Genomic DNA, 18,039 nt, shown 5'->3' with positions numbered 1-18,039 from the left:
AATTCAGCAGTTTGAACCACTTGAATTGCAATGACAGCAAAAGTTACAAGCTCCAGACAACTATGAAATTAAATCATTTGCTTCAGAATAAATGCTTGACCACAAGTTTTCACAGAAGGAACTTGCCTTACACCCATGTAATTTTCACTCTCAAACTGAACAACCTGTACTATGGAATTACAGGATTATTTAGTCATAAGGTGAAAATTTCATTTGATTAAATTTACCCTGCCCTAGGAAATGCATTGTGTGTTACCAGGTATAAACAACCTTGGCTATACCCTATTTTTGCAGAAAAACTAGATTGATTTAACAAACTGATGTTTCATCCTATGACATACAATCTGTCTCTAGAGAAGTCTGTACAAAGATAAGACAGCCCCATAGAAACAATTCCCATGAGACATCACAGGAGTCTGAGTAAATGAAAATATTTCTTTTTTTCTGATAAACTTTTTGTTTGGACCAGAAAAATACTTTGGCTAAGCAAAAATGCAACTCATGCAATGAAGTCTTCAGGGTGAAGCAGTAACTTCCTATAAAACAAAAAAATCTTCATCTTCAGTACTGATTTCCCCAAATTATAGAGAAGAAATGACACAACTCTGTCAATATGGCAGTGACAAATAAGAAGCATTGAGAATTTCGTTTTTTCAGGACATATATCCGAAAATCTTTCTAGATGACTTTTCTAGTCTATGAAAAAAGAATTCTTACCACAATGCCAGCGTTTTTTATTGCAAGCGGAAGACCAAGAAGTCCAGTTCCGATGTTTCCCTTGAGGAGGTGAGTCAGTGTTTGTATAAACCTGAGGATAAAACGTCACATTAGAAGTACACACTGATGGGGTAGAGGGCAAAAACACAACCTCACCTTTTCTCTATAATAAAATTATAAATTTCAAGTTTCAACTTAAAATTTACAGTGGTCCAGCTATTTTAAAGAAGTGCAACACATTCAAATAATATTTTTATTCATCCTTACACATGAGCACCCTCAAATAGAACACTCAAATAGAAGTTTGATCTTCAGTTCCTTACTCCAGCTTGTGAGATGTTAATTTCACAGCCATTTCATAGTTCTTTTCATAGTTCTAATCACTTTACAAATAGGAGCCTTGAAATATTTTACAGCAAGTACATTGTTAGCTTCAAAAGAAGTGAGAACCTACTCAAAATGGGCTGTTTTTTGGGAGAATTATGCAAAGTCCTTATGTATAACCACAAAACTGTTCTGCAGGTCCAAGAAGACCCTTTCAGAGTTCAGAAAACTGCTCATAAGAAACAAGACAGAGGCAAGAAATCTAAACAAGCTTAAGATTAACACATACGTAATGCCTTCTTCATTATCAAGCTGGTAGTGCGTCTTAACTGGCAGGAAAGTATTTTCATGCTCTTCATCTGAGATGCCATCTGAGTCTTCTTCATCAATTAAAGGCTTCATTACTTCCATGCCTGTACAACAGAGGTAACACTACGTTAGCATTAGAAACAAGTTTACAGTTCAGAAGTAAGACATGATTCAAACTTCCCATACAATGAGGTTCTAACATGTTCCTAAATACAAAGATTATTTAATCAGATATATAGAGCACAAGTTTGCACAGGATAGTCTCTCTCTTTAAAGTGACACACCATCTCATTACTATTATTATTATTATTGCCAAACACTACAGTTTTTCATTAAGAAAAGAAAATTTCTATCATGAAAATGTCACTAGTTTAAATCACTTTGCAAGCTAATGCAACATAAAGCAAAACAGAAAAGTCATCCATTATTACAAAAGGGTGAGATTCATCTTAAACGCTGGTAGCTACTTCAGAATTAAACAATAAGTTTGCCCTCAGAGAGGCAAGACAGATACCACAGAAAGTATCTCCATTCATTGAAGAAAGAACCAAAATACAGGAATCAGGTTGCATGCTTTGAAAGCTGCAATTTCCTGAACCTTTTAAACTGGCATAAAATTCCAGCTAAGTAACAGCACCAAGTAACAGCAAGCAGTCAGTAGTGAACAAAATTGCCTTTCAGGCAAAACTAACATCTTATGCCAGTTTAATGTTGAGGAAATTATAACCATTTTAAATTACTACAGTTAAGCAAAGCAAATCCTGCCAAGAGCAAAAAGATTATTTACCCTACACTTGCCTACCACAGTATCCATTCATAAAATATGTTGAATAAGTCTCAAGTTCCCTGTAATGTTAACATTTTGTATTAAAAAAAACCAAACAAACAAACCACACTACAGTAACATTTATGTTGCAAAGCAGGCATTGTGTGTCAGGGTTTTGGTGGTAATGGGGCTACCAGAGTGGCTTCAGTGAGAAGCTGCAGGAAGCATCTCCCATGTTAACAGAGGCAATGCCAGCTGCTTCCAGGACAGATCTGCTGTGGGACATGTCCAAGCCCATGAGCAATGGTGGCAGCACCTCTGCAATAATAGAGTTAAGAAGGGAAAAAAAAATCTGCCAAGTAGCTACAGCTGGAGAGTGGACTGAGAATATGTGAGAGGAACAGTCCTGCAGCACAGAAGGAGGGGCAGGAGGTGCTCCAGGCACCAAAGGTGAGATCCCCCTGCAGGCCATGGTGCAGGAGCAGAGATCCACCTGCAGCTCCTGAAGGACCCCACAGTGGAGCAGGTGGATGTCCAAAGAAGGCTGTGACCTCAAGGGAAGCCCACTGGAGCAGACTTCCTGGCAGAGGACCTGTGGGCCCATGGAGAGAAGAGTCTAAGTCTGGAGCAGGTTTGCTGGCATGTTTGTGACCCCATGGGGACCCACACTGGAGCATTTTCCAGAAGACTTTCTCCCATGGGAGAGGAACATGGAAACATGTTCCACACTGGAACATGGAAAGAGTGTGAGGAGTTTTCCCACCAAAGAGAAAGAAGCAGAAGAAACAATGTGGTGAACTGACCACAGTCCCTATGCCCCATCTCCCTGCACCACTGGAGGGGAGGAAGTAGAGAAATTCTGACTGAAGTTGAACCTGGGAAGAATGGAGAGATGGGTAGAAGGTTTTTTAAGATTTATTCTTATTTCTCATTACCCTGCTCTTATTTGACTAATAAGAATTCAGCTAATTCAGTCTGTTTTGCCCATGGTGAGTAAATGGCGAACGATCTCTCCCTGTCTTTTTCTCAACCCACACACAAGCATTTTGTTATATTTTCTCCAGCTAAGGAGGGGAGCGATAGAGTATAGCTTTTGTGGACACGCAGAATCCAGCCAGGGTCAACCCACCACAGCCATTAAACAAATCATTAAGGTTTTTATGAAGTCTTGGAGATGTCTAACCCACCAGCAGAGCCCTGAAGCCAATGCTAAACAACTTCTAAAGAAAAACTGTAGAACAACTGTAAAAATCCCACAAAGCAGAAAGCAGCTTATCCAAGTCATTAACATTAAATCATATAGCTCAAACTCTCCTGAAAACACCAAAGGGTTGTCAAAATTTCATGTCTGAAAAGCTGAAAGCCAGTAATGAAAGCACTTGACAGAAGCAAAGATGTCCAGTCAAGAGCAAAAATCAGAGGTCAGAGACTCAACCAGAAAGTACACTGTAAAGCAAATTTATACTCAGCGATATTCTAATTATACAAGTCAGGGTGGACTTCACCACATTTCTGTACGTGGCACATAGTCTATGAATTGATCAAAAGACGGATCACCAGAGTTCCCTCCCTCTGCTCCCACAGCATTGTGCTGACTAGTTCTTGAGGATGCCACCACCATCCTCCCCTTCAGCTCTGAGTCCCTGCTGGGCATATTTGATGCTCACAAAGACCTGCATACTCTGGAGTAAAAGTTTGCCTCCTCAGGGATCAGAGGGAGCAGGAAGTTTCACCCAGTGAGCAATTGATTAGGCTGATTTTCATTCTTTAAAGTATTGATTCTAAACTAACAATCTGAAGGAACAAGCCAAACTACAAGCATGCAAGTCTGTGATCACATGAAATTCAACAACATATAAAAGAAATAATACTTAAATTAATTTTCCAGTTTTATCTCCATCACATTTTGTAGGATACTCTTCATAATGCTAAACAATAATGACAAGAAGCAGCAAGTCAGGCTCTTATTTAGCAGTAGCACAGGACCAGCATGACCCACAGGACCAACAGCTTTGGTGAGTATCAGCAACTGCTCAATCAAGGGAGAAAAGTAAAATTTTCTTCTTTCATTGCAACCTGAGACTGGAACGTCTGGCATATACATACATTTACACTGTTTACCATGTAGCTAGATGACACACAGAAGACTTGAACTTTATTTAGACATCCCATTTTACTTTCTCTCACAACTTCCTGACCCATCTTATGATCACAAAGGTAGTCCTTAAAGAATAGATTTAGATATACTCAAGCACTCCCCTCATCTTTCAAGTAATTAAATTTTTCCTAACACAAGCTATTTTTCTTCTGAAAAGTCACATCCCCATGCTTAAAGCCATCTAGTCATCTCAGGGTTATTGTTATCACTGTCCCACTGCCCCATTCACCCACCTTCTCAGAAATGGCTTGAATTAGAGCCAAGAATATCCATTTCCAATATGCACACTAAGGCTTGGAGTTCGCTGTTCCTATTCTAATGTAACAATGCATTTGAGAATAAGTTCCATTAGAAGTTTTAAAACACAGGCTACAGCAACATCATCAACTCACATTGTCATAACTATACAGGTTATGACTTAGTACAGTTTCCTCTGCAATACTGCATTATATAAAACATTCCAAGAATGCTATCTGGTCTCTATCCTAGTCATAAAAATGCTCTTGAATTGCTTCTTTTCCTCATCACTCCTCATTCATCCCATGACTGCTGTACAGCTTTGGCCTAAAAATGTGAACCCATTAACAGTAATGGTACTAAGACATTAATGGGAGGTGTGGATCAAGCAACTTTCTAAGCACTGGTTTTCATTTGATAACAGATCTCTGTTGGAATAGTGTGGCTGTGTCCCACAGTCCATACCCACAGCGACATCCAGGTTTGTGTAACATCCACACTGAATGGGTCCAAACTTGTAGTCTAAAGCACATGACAAAAAAAGCTTTAGCTTTCCATACTTGGATCTAGCTTGAAATTAATTATTCTGGAACATCCACAGTCATTGCCAGAAAACTGGCACTGAATACCCCCACATTTACTTTGATTCCTTCCTACAAAGGCCCAATATGTGCAATTTAAACACAATCTCAAACTGCAGCACAAGCACAGCATATGCATGTCATACCTGAATCAGAGATGAAGGTGTCTTGCTGCTCTCACAAAGCACATGGTACAGAGCACACCTCAGCCAACATTAGATCCATGCTCCACCAAACTGTCCTGGCTGCACCCAAACACACTATGAATAATCCAACCCAGTGATCAGCCACAGAAACTACTGAAAATTTTGCATTATCATCATTCAGCACAACTAAAAATAAGGAAATTCATTTCTGCACACCCTTTTGTTTTCACTTAGACGAAGAACCAGACAATTTTCAGCCCTGTCCTTCCATCACCCAATATGAATTTCTTTCCTCCTTGCTCCACCACAAAAATCTTTTCAGATCAAATGCTGTCTTCTGATTGTCTTTAACAGTTAATTAAACTGACATTGTTTCTGCTTTCTTCTGTGAACATCCATGCAAGCAGGGTGCCAAAAAGCTCTGCATCTACTGCTATCAACCAAGGCAACACAAATTGCATTTCATCTTCTCCCAGCCTTATCACAGCAATGTTGAAACTAATTCCTTAAGCCACTGGAGAGATAAATCTCTGATTCATTACAGCTGCACATCACACTATAATCATACATAAATGTCAACACTGTATCCTCAAAGACACAAATTTCAATCATTGATCAGCCGACAGTAACACAGAGAGATTAAATCCATAGAGTTAAAATTGTAACAACTTTGTGTCTTCACAATTTTGTGTCTTCACACGTACTTTTCTATCCCCTAGAATTTGCCAGCATCTTGCCAACACTTATGGACATACTGCCAAAGAAACCTTTGAACTATTACTAAATTTACTTAATTCTCAAGCTTTTCGAGCACACTGAAGAAATCCTCTAGTTCAAAAGTTCACCAAAGAAATTAATTTTCACCAAGAACTTTAGTTAGTTTTTCTATATTACTCAAGCAATTAACACTTCCAAATTTAACTGAACCACTCAGCACCATAGGAGATAAAACTGATCTCCATCATTTTCATTTTATGGAAGAAACAGTGACAAAAGAATAAAGGAGTTTGCCAGGCAGGCATAGCAAGCTAAAGGAGATATTAAAAATAAAAGCCAAGTTCGATTCTCTAATGTTCCTTTGGAGAAGGTCACGCCCCAGACAAATTCATGTCTAAAACCCCTTTCCCAAATCCAATTTAGCAATATGGTCTGGTTTTCATTTGCTTGGGGGTTTTGTCCCTTCAGGCTTTTGAAGTCAGTGTCAGCAAATGGAATGAAGTGGATTTGACATACAAGCATGTAAAGATCTGGGGGACAGGATATAGCATAACTTTGTTTGCATCAGCTGGTTTTACTCATTTATGGGAGAGGAAACACACAGGTCTTGTTGGAGCAACACTTCACACGTATATTAAGTGCTCAGCAAAAAGCAGTGGGCAGAGGAGGTCCTGCACACACTTCACTGCTCAGTCAGCTTCTACACAAGAACATGCCCACAGGGCCAGAAACTGCCCAAGATTCACAAACTGTGAACTGTGTTTATTAAACAGAGGGTGACCCAGTGTCTCTGTAATTGCGATAAAGACTCAATTTAACAAGCAGCTATTTTGACTAGGCCAGCATGCTCCATAAAAGAGAAAATCAGCACCACATCATCTTTACACTAGCCTAAAATGCAGGTTTATGCTAATATTTTCCCACAGGCTATGAAAAGTCATATTCATGATCCTGGGGACATACCCAGACCTTCTGTCACCAACCAGGGCTGGCTGCTCTTATGGGACAAAGTTAGTGACTGAATTATGAACAAGCAGACACATTCAAGGAGTCTTCACTGCAGTGTTAACACAGAATAAGCATTTATATCTGGCAGCAGCCACACCTGTGACAACAGGAGAGGCTCAGTGTTCCCAGCAAGTGCATTCAGTTGCCAGATGATCCATGTACTACCTCTGCTCTGCAGAGAGGCTTTTCAATCCAACACTCAGAACCAGGGCTCTCAAGACAAATTTAATTACAAAGGAAACATTGTGACTAATTATTTTCAAAGTAACGCTCAGTTACTCCCTCAACCACAGAAGGAAATAGCTGCTTAGATATTTAGGTACTTTAGCCTACAAATAACCCTCCCAGCACTTCTCCAGAGGACATCTCACTGCACAGTACAGCTTTGTCCACAAAGCACACATGATCAGCTAAGTCACATGTTTCCACCACCTCCAAAGAAATTACAGAGCAAGACAAAGCAACTATGAATGGTACTGCTAGAGGCATGCTGGCCCAGACGGATAAACCTTGGTAAATTTTCCTAGCTCAAGGGGGAAGTAGCAGATAACACCATTAAACCATAGACAAGCCAGCTGCCTTTTTATTTTCCACTACAGCTACTCCTGTTGAATATAAGAGAGATAAAAATAAACAAACAAAATGCTCAAAATAAAATATATTATTCAGTTTGAAAACTGAAAAGGAAAATCTCATCTGGTTTAAAAATTACTATTAAATACTAATAATTACATTTTCCAAAACAGTAAAAGTGAGCATCAGCTTTTGTTGTGTTTGTTTGTCAAGAACTCTAAGCTATGCCTCATGCAGTTATTTGCATCCCTTTTTATTTCTCTTTGGAAAATAAATCTCGGATCATTTATTTCTCTCCATTACAGACCATAACTTAATAAAGTAGATTTATTCAGCTTTGTGGTAGACTGTATTAATCTTGAGAACGGCTATTTCTAAGCAAATGTTGAAAGTCAATAAGGCCTCACAATAAGCAGGAGGAAGTGTTTGCTTTTGCATCCTAACTGTTAGATCCAGAAGGCTCATAAAATGGGCACACTTGCAGTTATTAAACCAAAGTGCACACAGGTCTGCATAGCTATTGCACACTTACTGAGGAGCAATTTTACCCCAACCCACAATGGATCATTTATTCAGACAGACACTAGTCTTAAATAATCCACTAACCTGTCTAGACCAAGCCACACATTTCTACAATTAACACACTCTTAAGTGACAACACATTGGCAAGACTTCAGCTTTATTAAGTATTAAATAGCACTGAACCATGCAAAAGATTTTGGAATTCTTATCAGGTGTGGAATTGCATTTTTAAATCGTTAATAACACAGAAAATCCAGCTTCTAGGGCTTCTGACAGGAAAAACTGTCTTATGTGTGAACTTCTGGGGGAAAAAATAAGAAAAAAGCTCTAAAATTTCTTTCAGCAACCGTTCCTCCAAAGTGAAAATCTCTCGATGCAAGATGGATCAGCCTGGGGACAACAAAATTTGAAGCATGTCTTCCAAGTCCTATCATTGCCATGGGACAGGACAAAATCTGCAGATTAATCCTCAGATTCCCAGCAGGGGAACAAGGATGTCTGGGGGACTGAAGCATCTCTCTAATGAAGAAAGGCTGAGGGAGCTGGGCTCATTCAGCCTCAAGAAGCAGCAGCTTAGAGGAGACCTCACCAATATATGTAAGTATTTAAAGAGGGGTGCCGGCAGGATGGAGCCAGGCTCTGCTCAGTGGTGCCAACCACTAGGACACGAGGCAGTGGGCAGAAACTGATGCACAGGAAGATCCCTCTGAACACGAGGAAGAACTTCTTTACAGTGTGGGTGACCGTGCACTGGAACAGGTAACCCAGAGAGGCTGTGGATTGTCCCTCTCTGGAAATACTCACAACCCATTTGGATGCAATCCTGTGCCATGAGCTCTAGAATGGCCCTGCTCGAGCAGGGAGGTCGGACCACATGAACCCACTGTGGTCCCTTCCAACCGGACCCACTCTGTGATTCTGAAAACACAGCTCTGAGATGAGATCTTCCACGTGTCTAGCCCAGCCACAACTATACTTTATAACTAAACCTACTACGAGCTAACTTGTCCACCCATGGGCAGAAAAACTAAGAGATGAACATCTAGGTGTCCTCCATCAATTAGATTTAAAGGTGGTAAGAGTAATATACTGTAAATGTAATAAATACAATACCGCTAACACATAAACACACATATGCCCCGAGAAACCCCAACCCAGCCTTGCAGGGCAGATAAATGCATCACCGATGCAAAGAGAACGTATTTCCATGAACTTCTACGGAAGCCGTGACTTCACCAAGAAACCGAGCGCCAGCCAGGTGCGACTGACGCCCTGGGGAGCGGCCCCTGCCGTCCCGCAGAGCCCCTGAGGGCTGCGCTGCCCTCAGCCCGCCCGGCCCCGGTCCCGGTCCCGGTCCCGGTCCCGGTCCCGGTCCCGGTCCCGGTCCCGGCAACTCAGCCCTCGCCGCCGCGGCCCCAGCGAGGCGGAGACACCGCAGCGCAGCACCCACCCCCACTCCAGGTGGGATGGTTCATCCCGCCCGCCTCGGCGCGCCGAGCGCCGCAGCGCATCCCCGGTGGGCCGAACCATCTCTCCTGAAGCGGAGGGGGGTAAGGACCGGCCGGCCGGTCCCGCCGCTCAAGCCCCCTCCTCCCCGCCCCGCAGCCAGCCGCCCCCCCGCCGCCGCCGGGCAGCACGGCTCGGGTCGCCTCACCCAGCTCCTCCCTGCCCGCGCCGGCCATCGCCCCACCGGGCTCCGCTCGCCCTTCCGCCGATGTGGAGCCGGCCGGCGCGGCGCATGCGCCCGGCGGGAGCGAACCATCGAGGGCGGCGGGCGGGCAGGCGGGCCCTGCGCGGGCTGAGGGAGGCGGTGCCGCTCCCGGTGCGGGGCCGCCGTCTGCCTCGGCGTCGTGCCCCGCCGCAGCACCAGCCCATGGAGTCGCGAAGTGTCTCAACTTGGGAGGGGCCCATCAGGATCTTCAAAGCCCTGCTCCATGTAGGAGCACCTGAAGCCAAAGCGTATGACTAAGAGCAGTGTCCAGACGCTCCCTAACCATGACATCATTGCCATCCTTAGGGATGCTCTTTGGCTTTGCTGCGGCCCAGCTGTGCTGGCCCCATATAGCGGTGCCCCTGGCAGGGCTGGAGAGCCCGGCTTTGGATGGGGCGCTGCAAGCTTCGAGCCATAATTAATCGGCAAAGACGGCAAACAGGGATGAGTGTGAAGAGTTCAGCAGAGCTGGGCATCTGGAACTCTAGGAGATTAACCACTAACCTCCCCACCTTAACCTGTTTTGCTAGTTGCTTTCCAGTATTTCTTCTTTCCTGCCACTATTTCTTCAGCAGAACTACCTATATCTATGGCTGATTTGACTAAAGTAATAACGTTTCCATCTGCTGGAATTTGTATTTCCTACAACAACTTCGGGTTTTTTTGTTTTTTTTTTTTTTTATGGAGAATATAGGATAAAGTAATTTGATTTTTTTTTTCTACACAAGAGAAATGCGAAATGCAGTCTTCTGAAGCTTCTCATAAACTTCAGTCATCTTTAGACATACATCATTAATTAATTTATCTACTATGAAGAATTTCCAGTGGGGAAAGCATCCATTTTCAATTGTCAAATTTATGTGTATTCCAAATACTCCTCCAAAGTTTCATTAAAAAAATGAGCCATGTGCATGAGCTATTATCATCAAATTTATTTTAGAAAAGGGCTCCCAGTAGGTTATCCATGACTGCAGGTTATTGATTTAAGGAACTGACTCACTAATTACAATATTTGTGTCAAGCATTTATGCAATATTCTACTTTGTTTATAACAATGCCAAACTTTGTTCAAGAAAATATAAAATTACCAGATCTTTAAAGTTGTATTGAGTTGAGTGTTCATTCTTTCTACCTTGTCGTTGCATCTCAGGACTTGACTCACTAAATCCTGTGTAGACATTGAAGAGATGTTAAGGACATGATACATGTTTATTTCACATCCTACCCAATGGAAAACTTTGTTTCTACTACTTGCTGCTACTTCCATAAAAATTATTTTTTCTGGGAGCAGGTTTGTTGTGTGCTTCGAGAGATTTTTCTAATATGCTCCAAAAGTTATATCTAGCATGTGAGTAACCAATGAATATTCAAAAACACATGGGAGATACTGTAATGTAATAGAAATTAGTGATTTTGTAATCTGCATTTTGTTTCTCTTTGGTAAGAATAGAAGGATTTGCTTTAATGTTTGCATCTGGTTAAATTCTAGGCATCCATCCATCAAAGCAAAATGACTTTATGATGAGAATATTGCAGACACCAAACACTTGTTTACCATAGGCTTCCTTTTCTGAATAGCATTTACAGCATCTCTCTTAGAAATCATGAATTCAACTCATGTTGTTTGTGTCATTTCAGATCAAGGCCAGATGGAGTACAATACCCAGCTTCTTCCATTTTTAATTTTTTTAATTAAAAGCTAACCCCAAAATCTTTAAGGGCCATTTTCAGTAATTTTTTTTTTTTGTCTGCTTAAATCCCCCTTGTTAGAATAGATGTTCTGCTAGGTCTATCTGAACCCAAATTATACTCTAGCTAAATTTCCACACTTTTTTAGGGAAAAAAATACAAGGACCAATTAAATATACAGAAATACTGTTTCAATATACAATCCAACTACACAGATGCCTGTGGGCTTTAGCTTTGGGGCTGCTCGAGTCTTGAGGGACTTTCATTTCTTCATGGAATCTTCCTTTTGTGATGCTATATATTTGGCTTCCAGACCCTCCATTGGCAGTGAATTCCATAATTTGCTCATGCATGGTACAAAAAAATATGCCTTTTTAGCCTGCTATGTGATAATCTCTAGTCTTGCAGCATAAAAATAATTATTGCATTTACCTTGTCTAAGTCATTCTTGACAGATCGCTGCCGTACTCTCTCCTGTCTCTTTTCCAGGCTGAAGAGTCCTAATTTATTTAAATCTCCCTTCATAGAGATGCCATTCCATCTTTCCTTAATTCCTGTTCCATTCTTCTGTGAGTTCTGGATCCCCCATGTTCAGCTGCAGTTGAGGACGCCAGAACTGCAGCCATACAAAGGCACTAAAACCCTTCTGCCTACGTCTGAGGGGTTTTCTCTCCTGCTTTTTGTAATAATTTGTGTTTTAACTTTTACTCAGGTAGTACCTTGCAAGGTGATTACTCTGCATGATATTTTAATGAGCCATTGGTAGGCCTCAATTATGTTGCCATCCAACTGCCTGTAGACTATAATTCTATCTGATTGGCAAATGATTGACATTCCTCTAAGATTTATATCACTGCTTTATATCTAAGAGCACATTTCAAAATCACCTTGAATATCAATCAATATGGCATCTACATTTCATGAGATCTTGGACAGCAAATTGCTCACCTCTGTATCAAAAAGCAATACCTCCTGTTAATTTACCCTGAACATCATGGGATCAAACTGAAAGAGGGATGTTTAAGCTACATATACAGAAGAAATTCTTTACTGGCAGGGTGATAAGGCACTGGAACAGACTGCCCAGAGAAACTGGATGCCCCATCCTTGGTAGCATTCAGTGAGAGTTGGGATGGGGTTTTTGAGCACTCTGGTCCAATGAATGACTTCCTGCACATGGCAGGGGGGTTCACAGAATCATAGAATATTCTGTGATGGAAGGGACCGGTCAGGATCATCAAGTCCAGCTCCTGGCTCTGCACAGGACACCCCAAGAGTCACACCAGGTGCCTGAGAGCATTATCCAAATGCTCCTTGAACTCTCTCAGGCTGGTGCTGTGACCACTTCCCTGGTAAACCTGTTTCAGTGCCCAACCACCCTCTGGGTGAAGAACCTTTTCGTAATACCCAACCTAAACCTCCCTTGACTCAGCATCATGCCAGGTTGGAACTTTGAGGTCCCTTCCAACCCAAACCATTCTATGAGTCTGTGATTATGCAACCTGAAAACATGTATATATTTCTTTATCTCTTTTCATTTCCTTAGTTACAAGTGTGTGCTTCCTTTCACAGCAGTTCCTTATGATCCGTATGCTGGTCTGTAACAGCCCATTCCCAGGGGTTCTTATTTTCCTTCTTTTTCTTGGTACAAAAATTGAGCACTGAAAATCTTAAACTGTGGTTAAAAACTCAGTGTTGTAATGCTGCTTTAAAGAATTGCAGTTGACAGAAGGAGACTCAAGCTTTTAGAAGGACTTGGTTTGATGTATATCAAATGGGGAACTCTTTTGTAATATCTTGATATGAAGTTTCATGCGATTCTCCCCTTCTTTGCCGTGAAAAAATTTTGGAAGGAGGTCCAGATTTTGATTTCCATTGTATTTCCTAGAATCACAGAATGGATGAGATTAGAAGGGATCTTTGAAAATTATTTGGTCCCACCACCCTGGCAAAGCATGGCCATGTGTATCTATCCAGGCAGCTTTTAAATATTTTCACAAAGGAGACTCTACAGTGCCTCTGGAGAGCCTGTGCCAGTGCCTGGTGACCCTCACATCAGAAAAGTGTTTCCTGATATTCAGAGAAAATCTCCTGTGTTTCAGTTTGTGCCCATCGCCTCTGGTCCTGGTACTAAATGCTAGTTAAGAGAGCCTGGCTCCATCCTCTTTGCAACTTTCCTTCAGTTATTTGTAGACACTGATGGGATCTGTCTGAGCCTTCTCTTCTCCCAGCTGAACAGTCCCAGCTCTTTCAGTCTTTTCTCATGGAAGAGATGCTCCACTCACTTCATTCTTGTGGCCCTTGGTTGGACTCTCTACAGTCAGTGTACTTCTCTCTTGCTCTGAGGAGCCCAGCACTGACAACAGCACTGCAGGTGAGGCCACACTGGTGCTGAGCAGAGGGAAAGACTGGTCACTCCCCTTGCCAGTACTTTGTGTCAGTACTTTGCCCAGTACAGCCCAGGATGCCACCGGCCTCCTTTGCATTGAGAATTCCCTGCTGTCTCCCATTCAGCCTGGTGTCCACCCGGGTGCCCACTCCCCTCTTGCCAAGCTGCTTTCCAGCTGGGTGGCCCCCAGCATCCCCTGGTGCCTGTAGTTGTTCAGGAGGTGTGTCGCTGAAGACAGCAGGCATGTTGTCAGTGTCACCACTTAAGAGCACAGATCATAAAAGGCCCATTGTGTTCAACAAATATGCTTCAAACTCCAAAACTGCTGCTCAGAAGTTTGATTGCTACAGCTGTAACACAGAAATGTTGAATGGCCCCCACAGGAATCCATAAAACATAGCTGTTTAGTAACAAAATGTTAAAAGCTTGGGGTGTGTTGACTCTCCCTAAGCTTTGATGAAGAATAAATATGATTATAAAAGATACTGCAGCTGTCAAAAGTGCTGGTGGTGGTTCATACTTCAAATAGAAATTATCAGCACATTTAAAATACCAGAAACATTTGAGAAAGCCGACAGGATTTTTCCCAACATGAATCATTATCATGTCAGTAAAGTAAAATATTTTATCTGTCACTTAATGAAAATAAAATATCTTTATTTGCATATAGATCTGCATGTGCTGGGACTTATCATTCAAGCATTGCCAACATCAAGGTTTGCTTTTGTTGTTTAATTTGGTGGGCTGCCAGTGTCAACTTTCTTTCAGTACATTTCAAAGTCAAAGTACAGTATCCCTTCAGTAAGTAGGTCACTTGGGAAAATGTCACAAATGTTCAGATACTTGTGAATCTTTGTCTGCTCTTATTTATCTATAAATAAAAAAACAGATGTACTGCATGGTAAACATACCAAGTTGCACTAAAGGAGATCATATGATAATTTTGGGCAGTGCCTCAGATTCACAACTTTTCCATATTGTCCTCCTAACTTCACCAGTCCTACAATCTGAAAAATAGTGCTTGAATTCTGAGGGTGTCCAAGAAATACAATTCTCCATATGCTCTTAAGCATCTGCATAGACATACTCTGATGCTTGTGAAATTCGGTAGATGTCTGTAGTTCTGCTCATGACCAGAGACACTGTCAAGTCTTGACATCTCACTCCAGCTTATGGTCAGCTGTGTCTTGTCCTGGAGTATTCTCAAATGAAAGGATCAGGGAGGTCTTAGTCATGGCCCTGTTCTGGACTTCTAGTCAGATTTCTCCAAGACTATATCCCAGAACTGTCAGGGAACAGGCCTCTTCAATCAGCTCCCAAAAAGCACTGTGGGCAAGAATGTATAAAATCTGTCTTCCTCCATTTCCACAGTCCCCCCACAGTATTCCAGCAGGCTTTACACCTTCAAACAGCTCATGTATCCTCATGTAACATTTCTAGGGCATTTAGTATACCCACAAGAACTGAAAACAGATGACAGGAGAGGGGAGAAGAACTTTGATGGTGTAAGACAAACCATTCCTGTTTTAAAAATTCTACCATTCATAGTTTTTCACAGCTGGATATAATCCATTGGCATAGGTCTTTTGGCGCCCATAGCTGTAATATCACAAAAAGTCATGGCCCACCAGCAGAGCCCTGAGGTAGCTGTCAGCCACCCTCCCACTCCTATGATTCACATCTGCTTTGGAAACTAGTACAGCCCATGGCACAAAGCATTACTCCCAAGTCCGCTCTAATTCAGGAGAAAACTCCAGAGAACTACAGCTCAGAGCACTGAAAATCCACATTGCAGCATGCACTGCCGGGACTTCTTTCATGTGTCTTGGGAGGATTCTCCCTCTACCAGCTGCAAGGCTTGTACAGCCCTTGTATTCCTATGAAGCAGTTCAAAGAGGAGTGTGAAGAGGAGGATGATCATCTGCCTGCTTGAGCTTCCTGAGGTAAAAGAAGTTGTAGGACACCATAAAACCATGGCCAGTTAGTGATTTCAATTTCAATTTCAATTTACTTCAGAGGATGAATCACATCCAATTAAAAAAAAAAGACGCCTCCTGGAAAGGGTTAGAAAGCATGAGATGTTAGAAAATCTATGATCATTCAGACAATTGAGCACTGGAGTAAGGACATCTGTAGGATTTTCCTAGGATCAGTTTCTTACTCTGAAATTTGCACCTGCTGTATACATACAAGTACCTACATTGGTAATAATTTATTCAGTAAACATGGTAATCAAGCTCTTTCTCATCTGCTCTGAGCTTTATTTAATGTCTGTGAAAACAAAAGTGTACCATTTGGCATTTATCTTAGAAACTCAGGTCAGCCACTCATATTCAGGAAGCATTTAGAAGCTGTCCTTTCATCCACAGGAGCCACCCTGTAGAGCAGCATAAAATCAATGACACACACTCTCTTTATAGCCAGACCCAATGTGAGTAGTTTAGAAAATAATTGATGGCCTGTTTCTGTTTGTATAATGTATTCAATGTGCAAGTGAGCAATCGTCCATCTGGACAGCTGCACTTTGGCTGCTGTGCTTGAGAGCAGCGCCATTTCCCCCCCTGCATGCAGCCTCCTGCCCACTGGAGCTGCATAAGCATGGTTTCAGGTTCTGCCCCTCTTCTGAGCTGCTCTGCTTCACATGTTGGAGGTAATGCTCAGCCCACTGTGGTGGGTTGACCTTTGCTGTCCACCAGATGCCCACCAAAGCCACTTTATCACTCCCCTCCTCACCTGGACATGGGAGAGGAAATATGATGAGAGGTCTGTGAGTTGAGATAAGGACAGGAAGAGATCACTCAATTTTTACCATCACATGTTAAACAGACTCAACTTTGGGAAATTAATTTAATTTATGCAAATGAAACAGAGCAGGATAATGAGAAATAAGAAAAAAAAATCTAAGACCACCTTTCTCCCAGCCTTCATTTTTTCCTGCACTCAGCTCCCAGGATGAGGGTAAAGGAGAGGAGTAAAAAATTCACTTACTTCCATTCATGGAGTGTCAGTGTCACAAATTATCAGCCATTGTTTCATCTTTCTGTTTAAACACAATGAATAGTGTCTTCCATTCATGGAGAAGTTCTGCTACACTGTAATTAGAAGCCAATCTTAATACAACCTGAAAAAACAGTTTTCTCCTTAAAGATCTAACTCTTTGTTAACTGCCATGTTTGCTTTTGAATTGTCAGTTGCATAAAACTCCATCCTAAACCCCATAAATAAAGCATTTACCAGAACTAAAGGATGCATTGACAACGTTGTCTTTTTCTGGAGTACTGACTTTGAATGGTATTTATCAATACAGTGAACACCTCCCCTTCTATACAGAGGTTCATTCTGCTCATTATTTCACAAAGACATTTTCAAAATAATCAGCATATCCATCTTTTACAAGTGCTGCACATTTAGACTGAGGTAAATAATAATTTATATTAATTTAATGTTGAGTATTATATTTGGATGTGGACTTCTAACAATAGAATGGGTACTGGTACCCATTTACAGCTACATCTCTGTATGTAGCATAAAAAGAAATTACACCATTAACTTTATCCCTTTTTCCCTTTTTGCTAACCCTTTTCATTATTCCTTCTTTCTCCTTTCTCAGCTGAAAAATCTGAGATAAGCATGATGTCAACAGCAAAAATAGCAAAGCATTTAACAGTTAAATAAAGGTGTGACTACAAAGAGGGACTGAGGGGACAAAGAGCTGCTTCATGGAAGCCATGGCTGCTCATAGTAAGATCTCTTCTTCTGGTAAGAGTGTATTCTGCATTCTGCATCAAAGGATTAGATATAGTCTGGAAATAATTAATATATGTATATGTGTGTGTGTGTGTGTGTGTTTGTGTGTGTGTGTGTGTGTGTGTGTGTGTGTGTGTGTGTGTGTTTGTGTGTGTGTGTGTATATATATATATGTTTGGAAATCCACCAATTTGCATCACCAAATTATATTTTAAATAGGAAAATTTTGGTGGAGACTACTATTGATTAGCAAAGGGCAAGCATGACTTCAAAATTCAAAAGGTGATATCCTGATGCATGTGTACCAGTCCTGGTTTGTGGGTAACTGCATATCCCAGAAAATAGGCATATAGACTGACTATACCAGTAAGCTTGTTAGATGGTGAGTAAAATCAATGTTCTGTGATAATCTATATTAAATTACAATCCAAAACCTGGTATGATT

General features: G+C 41.5%; 1 protein-coding gene across 1 annotated transcript in view; it reads right to left on the bottom strand.

Annotated features, from left to right (window-relative positions):
* SLC36A4 (solute carrier family 36 member 4) overlaps nucleotides 1-9,820 on the bottom strand; it is a 94,899-nt gene extending 85,079 nt beyond the window's left edge. The window contains 4 exon segments of the mRNA XM_036392095.1: nucleotides 718-808; nucleotides 1,331-1,454; nucleotides 9,713-9,796; nucleotides 9,799-9,820. Of these exon segments, the coding sequence (XP_036247988.1) occupies nucleotides 718-808; nucleotides 1,331-1,454; nucleotides 9,713-9,796; nucleotides 9,799-9,820 (321 nt within the window).
* Nucleotides 9,821-18,039: the final 8,219 nt, after the last annotated feature.

This window comes from Molothrus ater, chromosome 2, assembly GCF_012460135.2.
Source record: "Molothrus ater isolate BHLD 08-10-18 breed brown headed cowbird chromosome 2, BPBGC_Mater_1.1, whole genome shotgun sequence".
Lineage (NCBI taxonomy): Eukaryota > Metazoa > Chordata > Aves > Passeriformes > Icteridae > Molothrus > Molothrus ater.
This window is presented reverse-complemented; position numbering and strand designations above follow the sequence as displayed.